Source organism: Hetaerina americana, unplaced genomic scaffold, assembly GCF_022747635.1.
Source record: "Hetaerina americana unplaced genomic scaffold, ioHetAmer1.1.p SCAF_14, whole genome shotgun sequence".
In the NCBI taxonomy this organism is placed as follows: domain Eukaryota; kingdom Metazoa; phylum Arthropoda; class Insecta; order Odonata; family Calopterygidae; genus Hetaerina; species Hetaerina americana.
In genome coordinates, this window is record NW_027286514.1 from 10,846,827 (window position 1) to 10,866,957 (window position 20,131).

Here is a 20,131-nt window from a genome sequence, read left to right on the forward strand (position 1 = left end):
TAGCTAATTAAGTCCTGATTCACCTTACCTTGGAATACTCGTCCAAAGTTTGGGAACTGTATCAAGTGGGAGATATATGCATTATAAAGATAGACAAAGTGCAACGAAAGGCAGATAGGTATATACTCGGTAGGCAAACAAGCTTAGAAAGCGTAACGGACATGTTGGGTATTCTGAAATAAGAGAGTTTTCATAATGAAAGAACGAGGAGCGTGTTAAGGTAGTGATGTGTACAAGTGTACAATAGTTCAAAATGACAAAGCGTGGGAAGAATTAAGGAAGGAAAAAGAAATAACAAGTTTTGGCGTAGAAAAAGGGTCGTTTTAAAATAAAAATAAGAGCGCAAAAATAAATATTTAAAGTTTTCATTTTTTATATAGAATTATTGTTGAATTGAACCAGATGCCTGGAGTCAAAGCCCTTTTCGTCCAGGGACTGTAAGGAGTTTTTAGAAAAGTTGTAAGGTAGCCAGAGGAAAAAGGGTTGTGGGATAAACTTTAAAATAACTGTGTGCGATATTGATTTGTAACTGATTTAAAGGGCACGAAGTAGGATTGAGAAGGTGTGTGCTTGACGGTGCGGGATTACGGAAAGCGTGTTTGTTGATCAGGGCATAGTTTTGAACGGGCGGTGCTTTTAGACGGTGCGTTATTTGTGCGGTGTAGTGCAGGCCCATGTGTGATGTTACTGTCTTCGATTCTGCTTTGATCAGCTTAGTTTTGATATTTTTAACAATGCTCATGTTATTGTTTTAAGTTTGATTGTGATGCTGGTGATTTGTGTGCCACCTGTCACTCTATCTGAAAATGGACTTTAATGATACGATAATAACAAGAATAATAATTAGTAAGAAGATCATGTAAACAATGAAAATAAACTTGCTACCTCTTAAAATTTTTTAAATATATTACTGAAGAATAAAACGAATTTGAAACAAATAATTTGAAGAAAAAAAGAACATCAATGCATTCAAAAACAAGAAATAGAGATGTCAAGTCGCCTTCTTTTAACTTAAAATGCGACTTTGAGCCTACTCTAAATGAAAAAGTAAAATAAAACTCCCTGAGTATTTAGCGGTGGACTTTCAGATGATAATAGACTATGAAAACGATAATTCCGCTAATACATCGAAATTCCTGGCGGTCATCCGAAAGAACCCTTTCATTTACCGCAGGGGAGATGGATGGCGTGAGGGTGAAGAGAGGGGGGTGTGGTTAAGGAGCATTTCCCCTTTATTAACCCCGAACTCCAACCAGATGGCGGCGGTGCTGCGAAACACCCATCATCAGGTATTCTCCCGGCGGTGGCATCTTACCCTGTCACGTAACCTCATTGGGGGAGAGGAGGGGGCGGGGGGTCGGGGCTCGGGATGGGTGGGAGTCTCGAAAGGGGAAGGGACACGATCCAAAGGGGTCAAGCGTGTGGACGACGGGGCGTCCCTAATTGCTCCCGGGGCGGCGAGGGTGGCATTCCCTCCGCACCACCCCTCATCGCTCCGCCATCAGCCCACTGATTGGGCGCGGAGGGTGGAAATTCAACTACCCATCGCCCCGTGCCCGTGGGCTTTACGACCGGGAATAGAAAAGGAGAGGATAGCGAAGAGAGAGAGAAAGGAAGGAGAGAATGAGAGGGAGAAAGAGATAGGAAGAAGGACACAAACACAATACCTTTCAGTTGAGGGCCTAATGAGCGCTGTGGGCGTGATGGAGCAGTAGGTGGGAAGGGGTCGTGGGAGTTGGAGGGAAACTTTGGGGGAGGGAGGGAGAAGGGGTGACGGGGGAATCGCGTCACGCTTTCGCGTGCGGCGACACTTACGCACGCACAGGACACGATTGAGACATGCACGCACCGGGTTGGTCAAAATTAGAAGCCGGGGAGGGGAGAAGTAGGATGAGGGATGGAAGGGAAGGTGAGAGAGAGGGAGAGGAAGACAAAGGGGGATGCAGACGAGCGGGAGGGATACGCTGAGATACGTGCACTTCCAACAATCCCGATTAAATGACCAGCGAGTCTCATCCGGGGTCACCCGACACTCTGGGTATAATTGATGAGGGACGAAAGCAAAAAGCATGAAGACTGACTGAATTTATTTCCTCCTTTCGTTTCAGTCGAAAAAGATAAAGAACCGACACAGGATTCGCGTGTTGATGTTCTCATCGTTTTCATAACTTCACGGCATGCATCTCATTCAATATTAATCTTGAGTTGCAGATCAAAACTAAGTTTTTAAGTTATGAGACTGGAGTGGATTTCGAGGGGCAAAGGTTCCAGATATTTCAGCAACGATTAAAAAAAATCATTTGATACCCATAGAGAAATATGCTTGAACGATCATAGGATAGGGAGTTACTCAGAGGCTTATTAAATTCACTCTGTGAGGGATAAAGATAGTAGCACCAATACATTCAATTCTTAAACCGAAAAAGTGAACTCTGTGGTTGGGTCAATGGGTAAAGTTAAAGATGACTTCGTAAAAAGTCCTACGGAGTGTGCAATTCGTTCTTCAGTGTAAGGGTGCTTGAATCCTTTCCCTAAGCCGACTGAAGTTGAAGGTTTCCATCTACATTTTAAAATATATTCCGCCAACCGCCGTAAGAGTGTATGGCGGGGGTGTAAGGGCACCAGCTTTGTATACAGAACTATTAGTCTATACATCTACACCTGCACACAACCCAGCAAGCCATCGTAAGGACTTGTGGCAGGGGAAGTTTGATCTCCAGCCATTCTAATTCTACTCAACTATTTCCAAATACGTAGACATGGCCCATCCACGAATCACTGAGAGGGTAGGGAGAAGGGAAATGACCGGAAACCACTCATGCACATACATTTTTGCACATTACGAATATTATACTGTTTGCAACTACTCCACTCATTACACTAATAGGTCAAATGAGGAAACCCATTAAAAAGGGCGGAGTCACATGCTACGCAGTCACTAATTACCCGTTGGCATTCTATTCCTTCATACAGGAAGGACAATTCACACATGCACTAGAGACGCAACTTTATTTACATGGCACCCGGCTCAAGGGCGCGTGGTAGGTGGGTTGCTTTAGGACGATACTCAATAAGTGAGTTTAGGGGGCATGTAAATTGCATGTTTCTAACTATTTTCATTATGGCTTACACATTTCCGTCTTAGTGTTTCCCCCCAGAGTGGTTGTCACGATAGAGCGCGAGAAAGGCGAATGCTTGAATATATACGTTCGGCAGTCTATCTCTCTTATTTTGTGAAAATATTCTGTCATACCGATGTAATTGGGTGGCTGAATTAAATCTGCTTTATCAAATGCAAAACCACACGATTGGTTTCTTTGCAATAATTTTCAATCTAGCTCTGAGTCTTCGCATATCTAAAGGTTCCCACCAAAGATCTTGTATTAAATGTGTGACGCTTTGTGTTTTTCCATTTGAATTTTTCACGAATCTTGCAGCCCTCCTCTGTACCGCGTCAAATTCTCTAATATGTCTTTTTAGACGGACCCATACTTATATCGAGTCTTACTAAAGAAAAATAGCCCATCCCCAGTATTTTTCATCGCTAAATTTTCCAACTATACGTTTGATGAATGCCAGCTTCTTTGGAGTACCTTTGCAAATAGTATTTATAGGCTTTTTCCATGTAATATCCGATGCTATGGAGACACCAAGTATTTTACGTGGTCTGCAAAGTTCATTAAAAATCTCTAAGAGTAAAAAAATCACAAAGTTTGTTCGTATTTTTTTTATTTTTTAACAACGAAAAAATTGCAAAGCGTCAAAATCATTCGCCTTGACCGAGATTTGAACCCGGTGCATGACCGTAAGCTTTTAGTATTTAAATCCAAACGCCTTTCTTTACATCGTTTTAGAATGTTGTTCAAATCAAAATTTAAAAATCTGAAAATCACAATGTTCTCGGCAAACATCCTTAAGTTGATTATTATTTTTAAGGTGTTACCATTAATGTAACAATAAGAAAGGGTAAATGCAAGAATAAGAAAGGGTAATAAGTCTATATCTCTACCCTGAGGGACGCCAAATGTTACTTGTACATAATTAGAATCATCTATTACTACTTTTTGTTTGTGGTTAATATAGAAGTACTCAATTCAGTTTATCACATTATCGTTTATCCCGAGGCCTAGCAAATTCTGCATCAGTTTGGAGTAAGGGGCTTTAAAATAGCTATCTTGAAATCCATGAAAATCGCATCTGCTTATTTGTTCCTCTCCCCCGATTGCAGGATATCATGTGTAAAATCCCCAACTGCGTTCCATACGATCTATCCTTTTTGAATCGACATCTACCCAAATACGTACCAAGTGATTCACCGAAAAGGTGTGCGGGAAGAGGTACAAGCACCAGGTCGGAAGGGTAAGTGAATCCTAGTTGTTTGACTGATATATGGTTGTGAGAGTCGAAAATGTCATGAAGTCGCAAATACTAACATGGTCTAGGATTTTGCAGGAGAAATTATGCTAGAAAAATTATTCGAAAATTACTGGCATTTTGCTTCTGTACACTTTTAAAGATAAATGAGACGTAAACTAATTTCCAGTCCATGAGAACTACCCCTTCCAAGATCGATTTGTCAAATATGTAATCTAAAACGGGAGCAATTTTGGAAGCGAGGTCCCTCAGTACTCTTGCGGGACGGTCCTTTGGTCCGGGGGATTTGTTTCTTTTACCACGAAGGTGCAGTTGTGCTATCCCTTTGCGCGTGATTATAGTGTCATCCATCTTTCCTATTGGGCCTGACAGAACCTTCATTGGGTATGTTTTTGTCGCGAGTATGTGCGCTCAAAAAGAAATTATTTTGAACATTCGCTTTTTTTGGGTTCTCTCTGTAAATATATTATCATTTTACTCTGTGCTTGGTCTTTTGCCAGCAATTATTTAACGTATGACCAGAGGTTCTTAGGGTCATCCTCCAATATCCGCATATCATTTTTCTTTTGCAGCTTGTTAGGGCGCTTACACACAATCGAATACATTGGAGCCTATATACAAAAATTCTTGCAGCACATAAATATATCTGATACTCAAAAAATAAAGCAGCGTGATAAACCTGATATCCAGAACCATCCGGTTTGATTACCGGACCTACGGTCAGTAACAGTCTCCTCTGATCACTGGCTTCAACATCTACATGGTGCCCTGGAGGCCACCCCTAGGTGTGATACAAAAGGTGCTTACAGATTAGGCATGCAACATCCAAAATAAAGCTTTTTTAATTGTTAGTTTTCAATAAATATGTTAAAAAACACATAAAATAGAGATAAGGTTAACTACAGGTACATGCACTATGGTATCTAATAGTGAAATATTTTCCAACTCATGCGAGACGAGCTCCTAGAGACAAGAAATACAATTAACTAAGGTAAGATGAAAAAATGATGATGTATTTAGCTACTTAAATAAAAAATGCTTTCTTCACCCAATTCGACCATTTAAAATTATTCTGATCCCGTCGTTTGTGAAAAAAATGCAAAATGCCATCTTAAATATTTCGATTTCTCTAATTTAACCATCATGATCTCTCCGACCGCGGTACGATGGGGCTGCTAATATTTATTCAACATGTTTGCGAAAGAGACCTGCATATATTTTCATGCAAGAGATTTAATCCTTAATTTCACTTTGGGTCTGGGAGTGATTCCCAGCCTAGGTTTTTAATATAATAACTTGTTGGTTACCACATTCAATTTAATAACATAACCATTGAATAAAAAGTCCTTTAATTTTTCCCTCAACTTTTGAATAATTCCCCTGGAAAATTTTCAGTCGCCTAGGTATCCCTCACTCATTGAAGAGAATTTTCGCTACCGCTGCTTTATATTTTTGTACTCAAACTACACTAGACCATGTAGAAATCCTGTCCGCATGTATGTATTTTAACCTAATTTTCTTTCATTTTGTGCTTTTTTCTTCACCTTCCCTGCATGTCTTTCCTTCCATTAATGGTGGTTTAATTGCTGTTCTCTTTTATATTTTTTACGTCCTGACAACTCTTTTAACTTCTTAAATCGCGCGACCAATTTTTACCTCTTTTCAAAAATTTTCCGCGTCTTCACATTTCTGTTTTCATCTTGCTTCCTTCGACTTACTTCCTTCCTCCTTGGCCTTTGTTGGAAAGTTTTTCATTTCATTCTTCGTAAATTCTTCTCTTTAACTCCGTCTGTACGAAATAATATTTCATTCCCTCTTTATTATTCCCATTTATCTCTCATGCAATACCAACTTCTTAATTATTTTCTTCATAAAGGATCTTATTGCTAACTCTGCAGCACTTGTCAGATCTTTTTAAGAGCATTCCCAGCTTTATTCTTTTATTCACCTCTTCCACCATGAATTTCATCGATTTATTCGCGGAGCTCCTCTCTTTACATGTTCTCTTTGAATTCCACTCTCCCTTCAATTATGATGTTATTTAATAATAGCTTACGTTTCATCGTAAATAATACTCGACTTAAATCCGTTTAAAACACTCCTGGGATTTGGCGAAGTAGTTAAAATGCTACCGTTTTTGTATATAGCTTTGGATTTACATAATATTACACATTCCAATTGTATTGGCAATGTGTTCTTACGATGAAGATAATGCATGAGCGAGTTGTTCAAATTCAAATTCTTCCAGCAAAACTGTATTGATTGTACACTGCGGTCTTCCTTCCGTCACCAACACCACACTCCCCTACGCTACACTCGTCTCTCTCCTCCAGCTAATAGTGCGTTCCAATTACTCTCGGATGAGCAGCAGATATACTGCCTCTACATCTACACAATATTCCTACCAGAGCCGCCGCAAGGGTGTGGGGTGGGGGGTGTTAGGACATACTCCGTAAAATAGAATTATCTCACATGAAATAATAACAAAAACATACCAGTGAACATGCACACAGACGTATATATTCAAGGAAAACGCATTTTAACTGATAAAAATATAAATAATTATACCAGTAATTAACATACACAAGCACATAAAGCTACGAATGTATCAGCTACCTACGCAGAGTTTAATATTTCCCTTGCTTGTATTTTTATTTTCTTTCCTATTTATATTATCACGCAGATTTCTCACTGATAGGATTCCTGATTGTCCGACTAAAGGACGAATATTATATGTATCTGTACTGTCTATCTCCCTTACCCTATCTTTGTGGCATAACCTGCCAAAATAGTGTGGGGCCATAATAATTCCCCTTGTGCCATAGTTAAACTCACGTGTTTGGAACCTTGCCAAAAGTCTAACCCTCACTTGTTCTCTTCGCGTCTCAAGCGGCTTCCAGCCTAATTACTCTAAAAGAACTTTCACATTAGTCTTTTTTATCGTAACAACTTAAGTCGAATCTGGCGGATTTTCTCTGAACTTTATGTAATTCTTTTATCAGCCATTTCTCCCAAGAATCCCAAATGCTCAAGGCGAGGTCTAACTCCCAAGGATTCCAAATGTTGCCTAACTAAAGCGATATAACACCTCTCTCCATCGCATCACATTTCTCAATCGCTCATTTAGTGAAGCTGAGTTTCTGTAAGGCGAATCCGTATATTCTCCTAATGTGTGCTTCCCATGAATGATGCGGTGTCACGACTACGACGCATAATATCCTCCACAAACTTTTACAATTATTTACATTTATTTTCCTAAAACATTCTCAATGTATTTTTGTCCTTCTATTAGTGCTTTTCGAAGGAACAGCGGTTGAAACTAAAATTTTTAAACTTCTTTACCACTCATCCAATGAGCTTCTTTCATTTTCTTTCTCTAATTCACTGCTCTGGTTAACATTCTCTTCACGACTACTATGACTACTAGGCATTGACTCTTCTCCGCTCTGCTATCATCCGTAACTACTCGTATCTCCATTTCCTTCGAATGCCTTTCCTGCTCACTACACACAGAGCCATAACATATCATAGCCTCCATCCTAGATTTCTGTTTGCTGATTTAGTTTGACAAGCACCGATGGATATTTCTGGAATAAATTGAGGAGTGCAGGTAAAAATCAACCATTTTTAAGACTCATACATAATGGTAGAGATAGGCCTCGCTAGTCACTTCTGCGTCCATGGAAGAAAGTATTGCCAAGATAGGCTAACTTTTTATGCTAATTTAATGTGAGCAAATCAACATGATGTTCAGTATTGATCCATAATTATTAAGGAGTCTAATATAATTCATGGTAATATTTTCGGCAGAGATAAATATATAAGCTGACTAAATAAGTTGCCGTACTTCTTGTAATGAATATTGCCGTCCTATGTAATCCTCGCAACAGCTTTAATGAAATGAAAATTTAGTCGCAGCACCAATCTTCCACGAAGAACAAGTGATAATAGTCAATTAATTTTCATTTCTTTTACTAAGTCATTTGAGATCAATCTGTGGTGTTTCTAATTTTCATGTGTAGACTTTGAGGAAACGAGACTAATGCGATCGGCATGATTACGTGTTTGCGTGCTTATGCATGTAAATAACGAGGGGTTAGGGAGAAAATGGACTACCTCGACACCCCAAAAATATATATTATTATTATTGTTATTAAGATGCATTAATTGAGATGCGCGATTTTCATGAGATATTGAATCGCAATTGATAAATTTCAAGCAATGGAATGGCATTTTTAGTATTTGGCAAATTCCACTTTGATTGCAGATAATGATGATATAAAAGCATATTATTTAAAGAAAATATCGTAAATCGATATTGTGCATGGGGAAACGAGAGGGATGCTTGAAGCAATGTCGAAAAAACACAAAATGTCATCAAATTTATGAATTTAAATTAGATTATGGTGAATGTGATGTTGCGACAGGGATGCAGCATGATTTATGAAATGCGATGTTGTCCATTTGCTTTGAAATTTTTGCGACACCAATATTACGGCCGGCTGGCATATTCGTCTGTGAGCATTGATGGCGTCTTATCGGCGAGACTTTCCCATGCTCACCGTTTAGATGAACATTTTCCTCCTCAGATTTCTCGACTAAAGAGAGGCCTCATGATGCGAGAGAGAAGCATTCACATATATACGTCTCACCATCAGACGCCGTAGTTACTCGCCAAAGCCCCTATACGTCTTAAACTTCCAAAACTCCGCTTTGGGCCACCCAACCCCCCCCCCCGCCCCCCACCATGATTTCACTTGCCGAGTTCCCTTTACCAAAATGAAATCCTTTCCGTCCCACGGGGAAGTCTCTCTCAGGGGCGGTGCCGTCTTCCAAGGCGGATTCGTCAAGCAGTGAGCGCCCTTAAAGGTGACGTGTGTACTCTTGTTCCCGGAGAGGTGGGCTTTCATTTGCGAATCAAACCCTACCGTACCTCGCTTGGAAATATTTCACAGTTTACCATTCAAAGTCATTCTAAGGCGATGCTGAAGCCATGATAATTCAAATTAACTGTTTTGGGCTCAATATAGTGATATTTCATTTGGAATATATAATATAAAAACAGTAGATTAAAAAAAATGGATAAAATTAGATCGGTTTCATTGCATAGGTAAGCCATCACTGGTACCTGAAATATTTCTGAAATCTGTCTTTATTCTATCCTCAAAAATAATTAAATTTATTAGTATTTCGAACTCAAATGCACAAAAAAATGGCGGGAGACAGTGAAGAAAAATCACGAAGGAAATAACACTGATAAAATTTAAGGAGTGAAAAAATACACAGTCCATCAGCGTTAAGCTAACAATATCATGCTCAAATTAGAAAATTTCATAGAAGTTGCTTCACGGAATGTGAGCTTAATATTAATTTAGTCGAGTTTCGCTATCTTGATTTCAGCACGTTAAGTTTATGATTGAATTATATAAAAATTGATATGTAAATTGAGTAAAAAAGTGAAAAAACTCCACTGAGTGAAAACTGCACTAACAATATATCAGCGAAATTTGAAAATAAATAAAAGGACGTTATTACTCGATACGCAGCGTATTTCGTTTCAGAAAGAATCTTAAAGAATCACTCAAAATAAATTTTACATGTGAATTTTTCATTTTATCATCAAGATACACCTGGCTACGTCAGCAGTACGCACTTGGTGCGCAAGCATCCCATATATTGCACGCGCATAGTGGAGGCATAATCATGAATTCATAATGGACCATGATGACCTTAAATAGAGGCCATCTGGTCGTTCATCACCGCAGGAAGTATCCTGGCGCTGAAGAGTGCTTAAAAGAAGTTTCCCTGGTGGGAACGGGGGGCGGGAAGCCAGAGGGAGGGCTGGAGATTGCAGCTGGTGGGCGTACCCACTGTGAACGAGAAGAGGTCGGATCTGTCCAGGAGCAGGGCCACGTGCGACCATCCGAACTGGCGGAAGATGCTCGCGAAGACCAGCCTCAGGCGACACTGGCAGTATGACATCCTCGTCAGCGTGGGATACTCGCTCTTGTCCTTGAAGATGCCCTGCTTCGGGGAGGAAGAGAGAGCGACGGTTACGCACTCATTAGTGACCTCCAAGAAAAAAAAATATACATACGTCACATTTCAAATGCGGCAATGGTCACACTATTAAATAAAAATAAAATAAACGAAAGAAACAACATTGGGTTAGCCAAAAGGTCGACGACCCATAAATGGTTTCCAATATTTAAATTCAATTATGACTTTGCTTTATCGCAGAGTGGTGAAATTATGAAGATTCAAGAAGTAAATCAGAAAATCAGGACTGATACGAGAAAGTATATCCGGAATATTTCGCTATTTAGATAATAATTTAGCACGGAGTGATGCTTAATATTCGAAGTGTCATGCATCCTACTCCATATTCTTTTAAACTGGCCCGTGAATTGAAGAGTGTTACTGAGGCCGTATCTAGAAAGCGATTTTAACTAATCATGAAAAAATCGGAATTATAATGCGTGAACGATGGAGAAGAGACGTATCTTGGCCAGACATATTATAGGATCAAGTGATGGAGAGTTTTGGAAACATTATTCTGCGTTCAAAAAATTTTCATTGGGCCTGAATTGAAAAATAGCATCTGAGAAACTTTACTGGAAGAGCAAAAGATTTCCATAGTCTATATGGAGAGGCGGAGAAAAATTAGTTACCTAATAATGATGCATAGTATGAAGCTTATTTTTATTTCTCTACCAAAAATATAATTTTCAAATATCTCTTGGCAAAACAATATTAATATAATCCTGGAATAGCTGAATAGGACATTCAATTGAATAGGAATTCAAAAAAACTGTTCCCTTTGACGACTGAAATACTATATAAATGCTATGGGTGAAATAATGAAAACGATGAAATACACCATAAACATTTGCTGCACTGATAGCATCCATTACCAAGTTTAAGGGTAAATTAAATTGTCATTTATTCACTCACCTAAAGATACTTTCCACAATGGTGAACACAAACTTCGAACGATAAAATTGCATTCAGAATTTAAGACCATTATATATACATCTTGTGTGATTCCTTTAGTTTTGAATGAAAATATATACAATCAAATAGTGGAAAACTTGTCTACATATCCCTATTAGTTGGCATTAAATTATTTTTACCCGGACAAATGCCACTGTTTGATAGGCACAAAAATAAACTAGACAGTTTACTACATTGATTTAGGGTGAAGTTCCAAGCCCTACTGCGTGTAAAATACACATTAAAGGGTAGTGAAGAGGGCACGGTTTCTTTCCCTGTGCTGCCTGAGGTATTCGTAAGAGATGTGGAAGAGCTTCAAAGTGTCCACCGTCACCGAGAGTCGAACCCAGATACTGCGTTCAGCAGCCAAACTCTCTGCTCACTAGACTATAAATGTTCAATAAATATTAAATACATATGTAACTGGTATTAGTTATGAACTCTGAATTATAAAACACGACGATGAGGAAGAATATCGTGCGTATATTACAAACCATTCCCTAAAAAAGTGAAAATGTAATTGAAAAAGAGAATCACCTTGGTATAATAGATCGCACCATATTCAAGACAAAAAAAATTATTATTTCATTCGAATTCCATGATTGGATAAAGGATATACCCATGTTATCATCAAAAAGGGTTACATTGTCTCTACCAAAGCAGGAATTTCGCAGCTTAATATTTTTGGACCATTCAGTGAAAAATAGCCCAGATTTAATAATTTCCAGCTGTAATTCCACCATCATCCGGTTCATCAGCAGGACGCACGATGTTCTGCATAGTGAAACTAATGCTTTCATGTTCATTCCAGAGCTGGACTACTTCGAAATAAGAGATTGAGAAATTTTCACAATTTTATTTGAACCATTTTTAGTAAAAACACGCAACTACTCTTAGTAAAGATCAAAGGCACTTTAAATTTCTCTCTAATTTCTCATATTAGTTACTGTCTTCTTAAAAATAAGTTGCGAGGGAGATTTTCGCATTAATAGTTAAAGTACCTCGTGGGTTCTCTGCCTTAATTATGGATTTTCAAGAAAATTGACCCTTTGAAATAAAACTACGACCTGCCTTAGTAATGGAGAGGATTGCCTCGACCGGTGACACATCACGTAAACCATCAATGCAACTCAAGAGCTCTGAGAGTACCGGACGATTATAAATACGCATAAGCTTCATCTTGAAATTTTCTGATTGAAATGAAGGATGGTTTTTTGAAAAGTTTAAAGAAATAACAGTTAATTCAACTGTTCAATATTATTTTTTTAAATTTCAAATCTTACGACTGACGTGATTGGTGCGTTGTAATCATTTATCGGGTAGAGAATTTAAAACTGATCGGTCTAGGGTTAAAATCTTTTCGATGAAAAATACAGAATGGTAAATCAATTATGAGTTTCGTGCGTGGGGAAGAAAGGTGACGCGAACTGTTTGAATTAAAAGTTATGTTATCGCAATTCGTCGAATTAAAAGTATCCTTGGACGTTACAACACCAATGGAAATTAATTTTACCCCTGGATGGTGGGCATATAACGTCTGAGTCAGCCGTTGGGAGCACGAGCGGATTGATAAGAAAAAACTGCGCCACGTGTGCCCACTGCCCTTTGTACTCGCCACTAAAAGGAAAAAAAAGTTTACGCAGCAAACACAATCTAGGGTAAGAGACTCTTTAGATGATAAAAAAATTCTCCGAAGGGAGGACTCGGGAGAGGGGCCTGAAAATGCAATCGTCGAATCTGGGAAACGCTCGACCACCCTAAACATCTTTTTTTTTTCATCCACTCGCTGGGCTATCCCTATGAGGGGCATATGCGTATTTCAGAGGCCTTTCCCGAAGCGGATTGAAATCATGCTGGGAAAACAGAAATACACGGAAGGGGGGGAGGCGCACAGGGAAGATGCGAGGTGTGGAAGGAGAGTGCGGTGGGAGGGAATGGAAGGAGGGGTGGACATCGGCCGGGAAAGGGCGTGAACGCTCACAAACACACACGCAGACACACACACACACACACACACACACGGAGGCGAACGACGCGGCGCTTGCGGACGTCACTTGATCCCATCGCCGAGAGGCAACGCGCGCAATATTCGGGACGGCTGCATTCAATCGGATTAAGGGACTTCAGTGACGCAACAACGCCTTCAACTACCGCTGCACCAAATCCCTCGCACTGCCGCGCCGTCAGGGAGAGAGATAGAAAAAAATAAATGGGGAGTTAGCCGACGCGGACGCTTTAAAGCGCCTCGAATTAACTAAGGAGATTGAAATATGTGCCCCTCTCAAGGCACACGCAGACATTGAGTGGTCGCTTGGGAGCGGAGGCGATGCATCTGTCTCGCAAAGGGCCAGGGGCGAGTGAAACGTGGCGAGTTAAGAACAAAGAGCTCGATCCACGTCGGTTCGGACGTCCCAGCTCACTTGACCGCCATCGCACGTCGCTGCATTTGAAGAAGAAAGAACTGGGATCAGAGTAAAATGGACTCTCCAACATTTCAGTGATACATTTTCGTTACCAGTTCCCGGAATCCTGCATATTTATGAAGTACCATATTAGATGTTCTATTTGATCTGTACAGATTTTAGAATCATGAGAAACGATGCTTAAAAATAAGCTCGAAGGTAATATTTGAACCTTATATTATATATCTACACCGAAGTAAGACAAAAAATTCAATTATTTACGAATAGTTTGAATTCTACCGTAAAAACAAACCTAACAGCTTAAAATGCGTGAAATGAACATATGTGGATATGTTGCTATTCCACGGATTTAAGTGTGAGGGAATTTAATGGAGTACATTCGAGTTTAAAAGGGGAAAAATAATATTTAATGAGAAAATTAAGTTTGTAATTACCAATGCTGAAGCAGATTTGTGTATGATCGCCGGCCAATTATGAAATTTCAAGCAAGTGATCTTAGTGATCTAAATCGCCTCGATATTCATTCATATGCTTTGGTGATTTGCGCGAGGAAACTCCGCCGGGAGTTCTACCCAAACCAAACTTCTATTCAAACTATTAGCTATTAAACCGCCATTATAAATAATGTATTTAGTGCACTATGGTAGAAAAAAAGAAAATTCGGAGGCAAATTAATTTGTGAAAATTAACACATGATTTATCACTTTCAGTTGATGGAGAGTCGGAGAGAAAGCTGACAGTTCGTAGTTAAACAAATAAAAAATAATTTAAAGTGCAGGTACATGAGGACATTGCAAAAACGAGAGGATGAATACGGCAATGAAGTAACAAACTGGGGATGTAGGAAAATGTATGTTAAGTGAATGTAAAGATATATTTGTAAAAAGGTCAAATGGAAGAAAAAATTATCTACCGCAGACCCCAGGGAAGATTAAATAAAACAAATTTATAAAATTCTTTAAAAGATAAAGCTCCTTTAGAAATTTTAGAACGCAGTAAATCTCTGCGCATTGATATAAAATATTTTTTAATCTGAGCGAGAACTTCACTCGAGCTACGGTCATGCCCCAGATATGACACAAAAAATACGACCTTCAGAACTAGAATTTCCTATCAACCCCAGGCGGTGAATCGGCAGTTGAATCATCGCAAAAGAAACCTTGTAGACTGCATTCGACCGATTTTATTTTTATGCGCAAACCATCGCATTATCCTTCCTTGATGTGTTTCCGAAAATAATTTGAAATCACGTTCGACCAATTCAACCATAAAAAAGCAGTTTTGAAAAGATTCTTATTATAGTTAACGTTGCAATTGAATCGAATATTTCAAATGATTTGAAATTCCCACTGAACGTAGGCATGTTAACACCAAATGGTTATGAGTGTTCAACTCACGACTCGGCCATAGGAACACTCTTACCACACCAGCATTTCGTGGCGAGTTCACCAATATTTCTATGCTTTACGCAAACTTTGCGGTTTCTTACAGATTTTCCAAGATGAACCATTGATTTATACAATTTTAGGTGAATCTTTTTGAATTTTAGTGAAGGTTTATTATGAATATTAGCATTTTGTTCATCTGCGGTGGCCCGTATACCCACTTAGATTCAGAATATCCTATCTTGCCACACACTCGGCGAATTGTTTTTCGTAGTACCCACTCATTATAAATGTTTAACCCTACTAAAAAGGAACCTTTTGAATTCAACAAATCGGCAATAATCTCTTAATGCATTCAAAGGATAAGATTTGGAAAATCTTATGTAATTTTAACGATTAATCTTAGAGGCCTATGAAGTTGACTTTTAGCATTTGGAAACGGGCCCCAGTTTTCCTAAGAGGAAAATATTTTATGTTTACCCAGCACTCAAAACAAAGCATCAACGGTGGGAACGAAGTCGCGGCCTTTGATCGGCAATGTTTGAGTTGAGCAAAGAAGCCGAACAAAGCTGTTCTCATTTCGGTTTCCTCGCTGATACTGAGATATATCTATTTTTCCTCCCGAATTTAATCTTATTATTCAAATTTTAGCTTATTTTGGCGAAAGGTAGAGAAATAATTTCATCAAGTAGTTTCGTTCCAATGTCTACGCCACTCGTAATATCCCAAAACACTTGAAGAGTATTGTTTTGGGGAAAAATAACTTGAAAATTGTCCGCAATTTTTAGGGACAACTTTGTTTAATTTCACAATTCCCACTTTCTGACTATTTTACGCCAACTACACAAACATCTGTTCCTTGAATTTCAAGGAAAACGCTTACACAACCCTGTTTCTTGACCTTAAGCTGCTGCGGCAAAGAAAAAGTTTACCATTGAAATGGTTCAGAGGGGGAGATAGGGGAGGAAGCGGGGAAGGAGAATCTTCCAGCGATAGAAGGAGGGGGATGATGGAAGGCCAGGGACGGAGGAGGATGTGGGGGAGGGAAACGGGGTGTGAGAGCCGTCGCTGAGCAACACGTGCGAGTCCCTGAAGCGGCATCGAACGAGAGGAGTTAACGTAATTGTTATAGTAAATTCCCGACTCCCGAAAGGAGCTCTTCAAGGTCATTGGATTTGCGCAGGGAGCTCCCTTTCGCGAAAGGAATGGAGAGGGGTGGAGAAGGAAGCTAAGGTCAGTGCGTTAGTCTCCCCACGCGGGAGGAAAGAAGAGATTTTTGATTTCGAACGCCGGAAAGGAAACTGCTCGTCGAGAAGACGTAGCTTTCCAATGAAGGGAACTTGCTTATACATCCCACGAGATTGGTTCTTAATGGAAGGTGATGTCCGGGGCAATTTATCGCGAGGTTTTTCGATATTTCTGGCGCCTTCCGCATCGTGGGAATGCTTGAAAGAATCCAAACACCATCTCCAACTGCACGTGTGAAGTTAATATCCTCTCTATCTAGAGAGCCTTGAAGATGAATTATGATACTTAGACCAACATTTCTCATGCGTTCTCTTTTGAAATAAAGGAAGCCATTGAACTTAGTATTATCTGGCTCCCGTTAAAAATTCCGTCCTTTGGGGAAGTTTACTACGAACCTTACCTGAAGATTACGGTTGGCAATGGTATTAGCTTAGCTTTTTAATACATATCTAATAAAGCTACTTTGAAAGAAATGCAATTATACATTTAAATTTGTCTAAAAAAATATGAAATACGGACTTTCATAGGCTTCAGGGAGTAACTTGACTTGAAATGTCGTTGAAGTATTAGAAATGTACACATTTTTTGGGATAAAAGTTTCTAATTGAACAAAACTATTTCAATTCATTTAATAGTACGAGAGGTTTTATTTTCAAGATATCCCAAAATACAGTGAAGCCCTCGAAACGGTCATGCGACTGCAAACAAGAGAATATATAACTTTCTGAAAAGATAATTACTATGTTCTAGACTCGGAACGCATAAAAATTCAAATTGGCGAGACCATTTAGCGATTTAGGATCAAGTGGAAAAGTGCTACGATCAGTTATTCATAATGTTCGACTTCCATCACATCACGCCTGAAGCTACTCAGTTGGTTGATCAGTTTCACCCTATGAAATTGAACGCACATACCGATTTCTCCTGAGAGAGGTCCATGGCTCTGCTCACGACAAACAGGTCGGTAACAAAAGGGTCTGGGAGGATTAAGATATATGCCCTGGAATCCCGCTCTCCGTATGGGTAATAAGTGCGTTACACGGCTACTTGGATAAGAGCTACCTTGACGGCTACGTAGATGTGACGATAAAATCACTGAAATATATTATTATTATTAGGTAATCTACCGGTTAAGGTAGGATTTTCGATGGACTAATTAAATAATTTGTTACTCCTAGAAAAACACAACATCCTACTCTACATCAGGTCCCTCTTCATCTCTGAGTACTTTCTTCCTCCCTTCATCCCGTCCAACAACCCTATCCTGTTCCTTCCCTTTACTCGTTTGCCTAACATTCTCCCCTCAATTACAGTCTTCAACATCCCGCAGCCGGTCAATACCCCCTTCATCCACTTTTCCAGTCTCCATAGGATTTCTCCCAACAAATCCCTCTCTTCCTCCACCATACCAAGTACTTCCTCATTTGTTTTCTTGTCTGTCCATTTCACTTTCTCCATTCTTCTCCAAACCCACATTTCAAAAGCCTCCAGTCTACGTCTATCTACGGCTTCAACGACCACGTTTCCGTGCCGTGTAGAGCTACGCTCCATATCAAAGTTTTTACGAGTCTTTTCTTAGCATCCTTACTCAACGTCCCCGTCATCAACTCCCTCCTCCTTGTGAAAGCTTTTTTGCCAAGCGCAATTCTTCTCCTTACATCCATATTACTTTCACCGTGTTGGTCCAAAACACTACCGAGATACGTAAACTGTTCTACCTGCTCTAGTTTTTGCCCTCCTATTTTTACGTTTAGCTAAGCCTTTTTCTTTCTAGAAAAACGCATCACCTTCGTTTTATTAATATTGATTCTCATCCCATACCTGTCGCACTGGATTTCCAATTCACTAAGCAATTCCTGCAGCCCCTTGGCTGACTGACAAACTAAAGCTTGGTCATCAGCAAACATAACTGATTTTACGAATTCCCGCCCACTTTCATTCCTACCTCAAGTTCTTCCCATGCCTCTTTAATCATTTCCTCTGCGTACAGGTTGAACAGCAACGGTGATAATGGGCAACCCTGCCTTACACCTCTTCCTAACACTGCCCATCCGGACTCCCCGTTCCCCACTCGCACTTGAGTCTGCGACATGTACAGGTTGCGGATTAGCCTCCTTTCCCTCCAATCTATTCCTAAAATCACATAGCTTGGGTGGAGCTGACGCCAGCTGCTGGCGTTTGAACCATATATACATATATATATATATATATACACATATATATACATATATATATATATATATATATATATATATATATATATATATATATATACACATATATATACATATATATATATATATATATATATATATATATATATATATATAGCTTACTATTAATAAAGTTCCTCTTATTAACATAACATGGCCATTGTGAAATGAACAGTAAAATTATGCCCTGTATCTGAGATATGAGGACAATAGCTGTTACGTGCCTGATCCAAACACAACAAAAATAATTTAATTAAATAAGCCTCATTACCATCGAAAACAAATACAAGATAAAAGCGTTCATGACATGTTAGGCGCCGTTGAGGCCACTCTGTAACTGTGTCATAATAATTAATCTGCAGAAAGGTTTAACTAACTCTAAATGGATACATCAAAATTAGATTAGATAATTTTGTCATACAAAAAGTTTGGTCAAATTATGGACAGATGAATAACGTATATGTCATGGTTGTATCAGATGTGACCAGTTTCAAAGATGCCACGTACGGAAATTTGGTCTTCAGCTTCACCAACTGATAATGTTGGCCCAGGAGGGAGAACAAGGGTGACACTATCCGCCTCATCCATGTTCTCGATCCCAGAGGAGCCAATTCATCATCTCTTCCGCCAAAGAAAAAGCCGAAAGCGTGCGTTACAAGTTAGCGAATTAAACGTAGGTGAAGTGAACCCAAATGAGAAGCCAGCCTGCTTTTATGGCATTTCATACGAACACTAAGAATCAAGTCCTCTATGAGAAATCAGCGTACACTGCGAACCCTTAACAAATTAAGTAATGGCTCGCAACCGTTTGCTCAGTAGCCTATCAGCCAATTGGTTTAATACAAAATCGTCCTTAAACACCGGAGACGATAGACCAACTGGGATTATTATCTTATTAATTACGATATAAAATTAAAGTTGCAAACCCTCGAAAGATTTTTACATCGATAAAATCTACTTCAATAGGGAGCTAAGAACGTAAGTAAGTAATGATTTATAATCTCCGGAACAAAAACCTCTGAGGTAGTGGGATGAAACACGCGTCATTATGCACCAGGAAAAAAATCAATACATATCTATGAAACACCGTGAAAAGATGATTAAAAATATCAAGACGTGTGCAGTTTTATAAAAAGACAAAGAGTAACATGCCCATAATACTAAAATTAGCGTATTTTTTAATTAAATAAATAATATTGTAACCCCTGCAGCTCGCTTCGCCGACAAATCCCAATTAACTATGGAGAAATAATCGAAAAAAGGATAACTGTAATCACTAGCAGTTTCCTGGAATGAGATGGGAGTATTATTTCATGTTTTGAGTCGGAATGACATCCCATTTATCGTCATGGAGATTGCATGAACCACGTCAGGAATTTATTGAGCATATGCCAAACCCATATACCAGACGATATTGGAGTAGGGAATGCCAACTCTATCAATTTCCATTTGAGAGATGGTATCGAAGTCCATTTTATTGATCAACCTGATGTCT

The 20,131-nt window shown here is 39.2% G+C and overlaps 1 protein-coding gene across 4 annotated transcripts in view; it reads right to left on the reverse strand.

Moving 5' to 3' along the window:
• Nucleotides 1-20,131, reverse strand: part of LOC139686329 (atrial natriuretic peptide receptor 1) — a 207,093-nt gene that overhangs the window by 90,907 nt on the left and 96,055 nt on the right. Inside the window, exon 4 of one of the 4 annotated variants that reach the window (XM_071583492.1) lies at nucleotides 10,242-10,398. In XM_071583492.1, the coding sequence (XP_071439593.1) occupies nucleotides 10,242-10,398 (157 nt within the window). Of the gene's footprint in view, nucleotides 1-10,241; nucleotides 10,402-20,131 lie in introns of all 4 variants that reach the window. The other 3 variants (XM_071583491.1, XM_071583494.1, XM_071583493.1) reach the window with 3 other exon arrangements.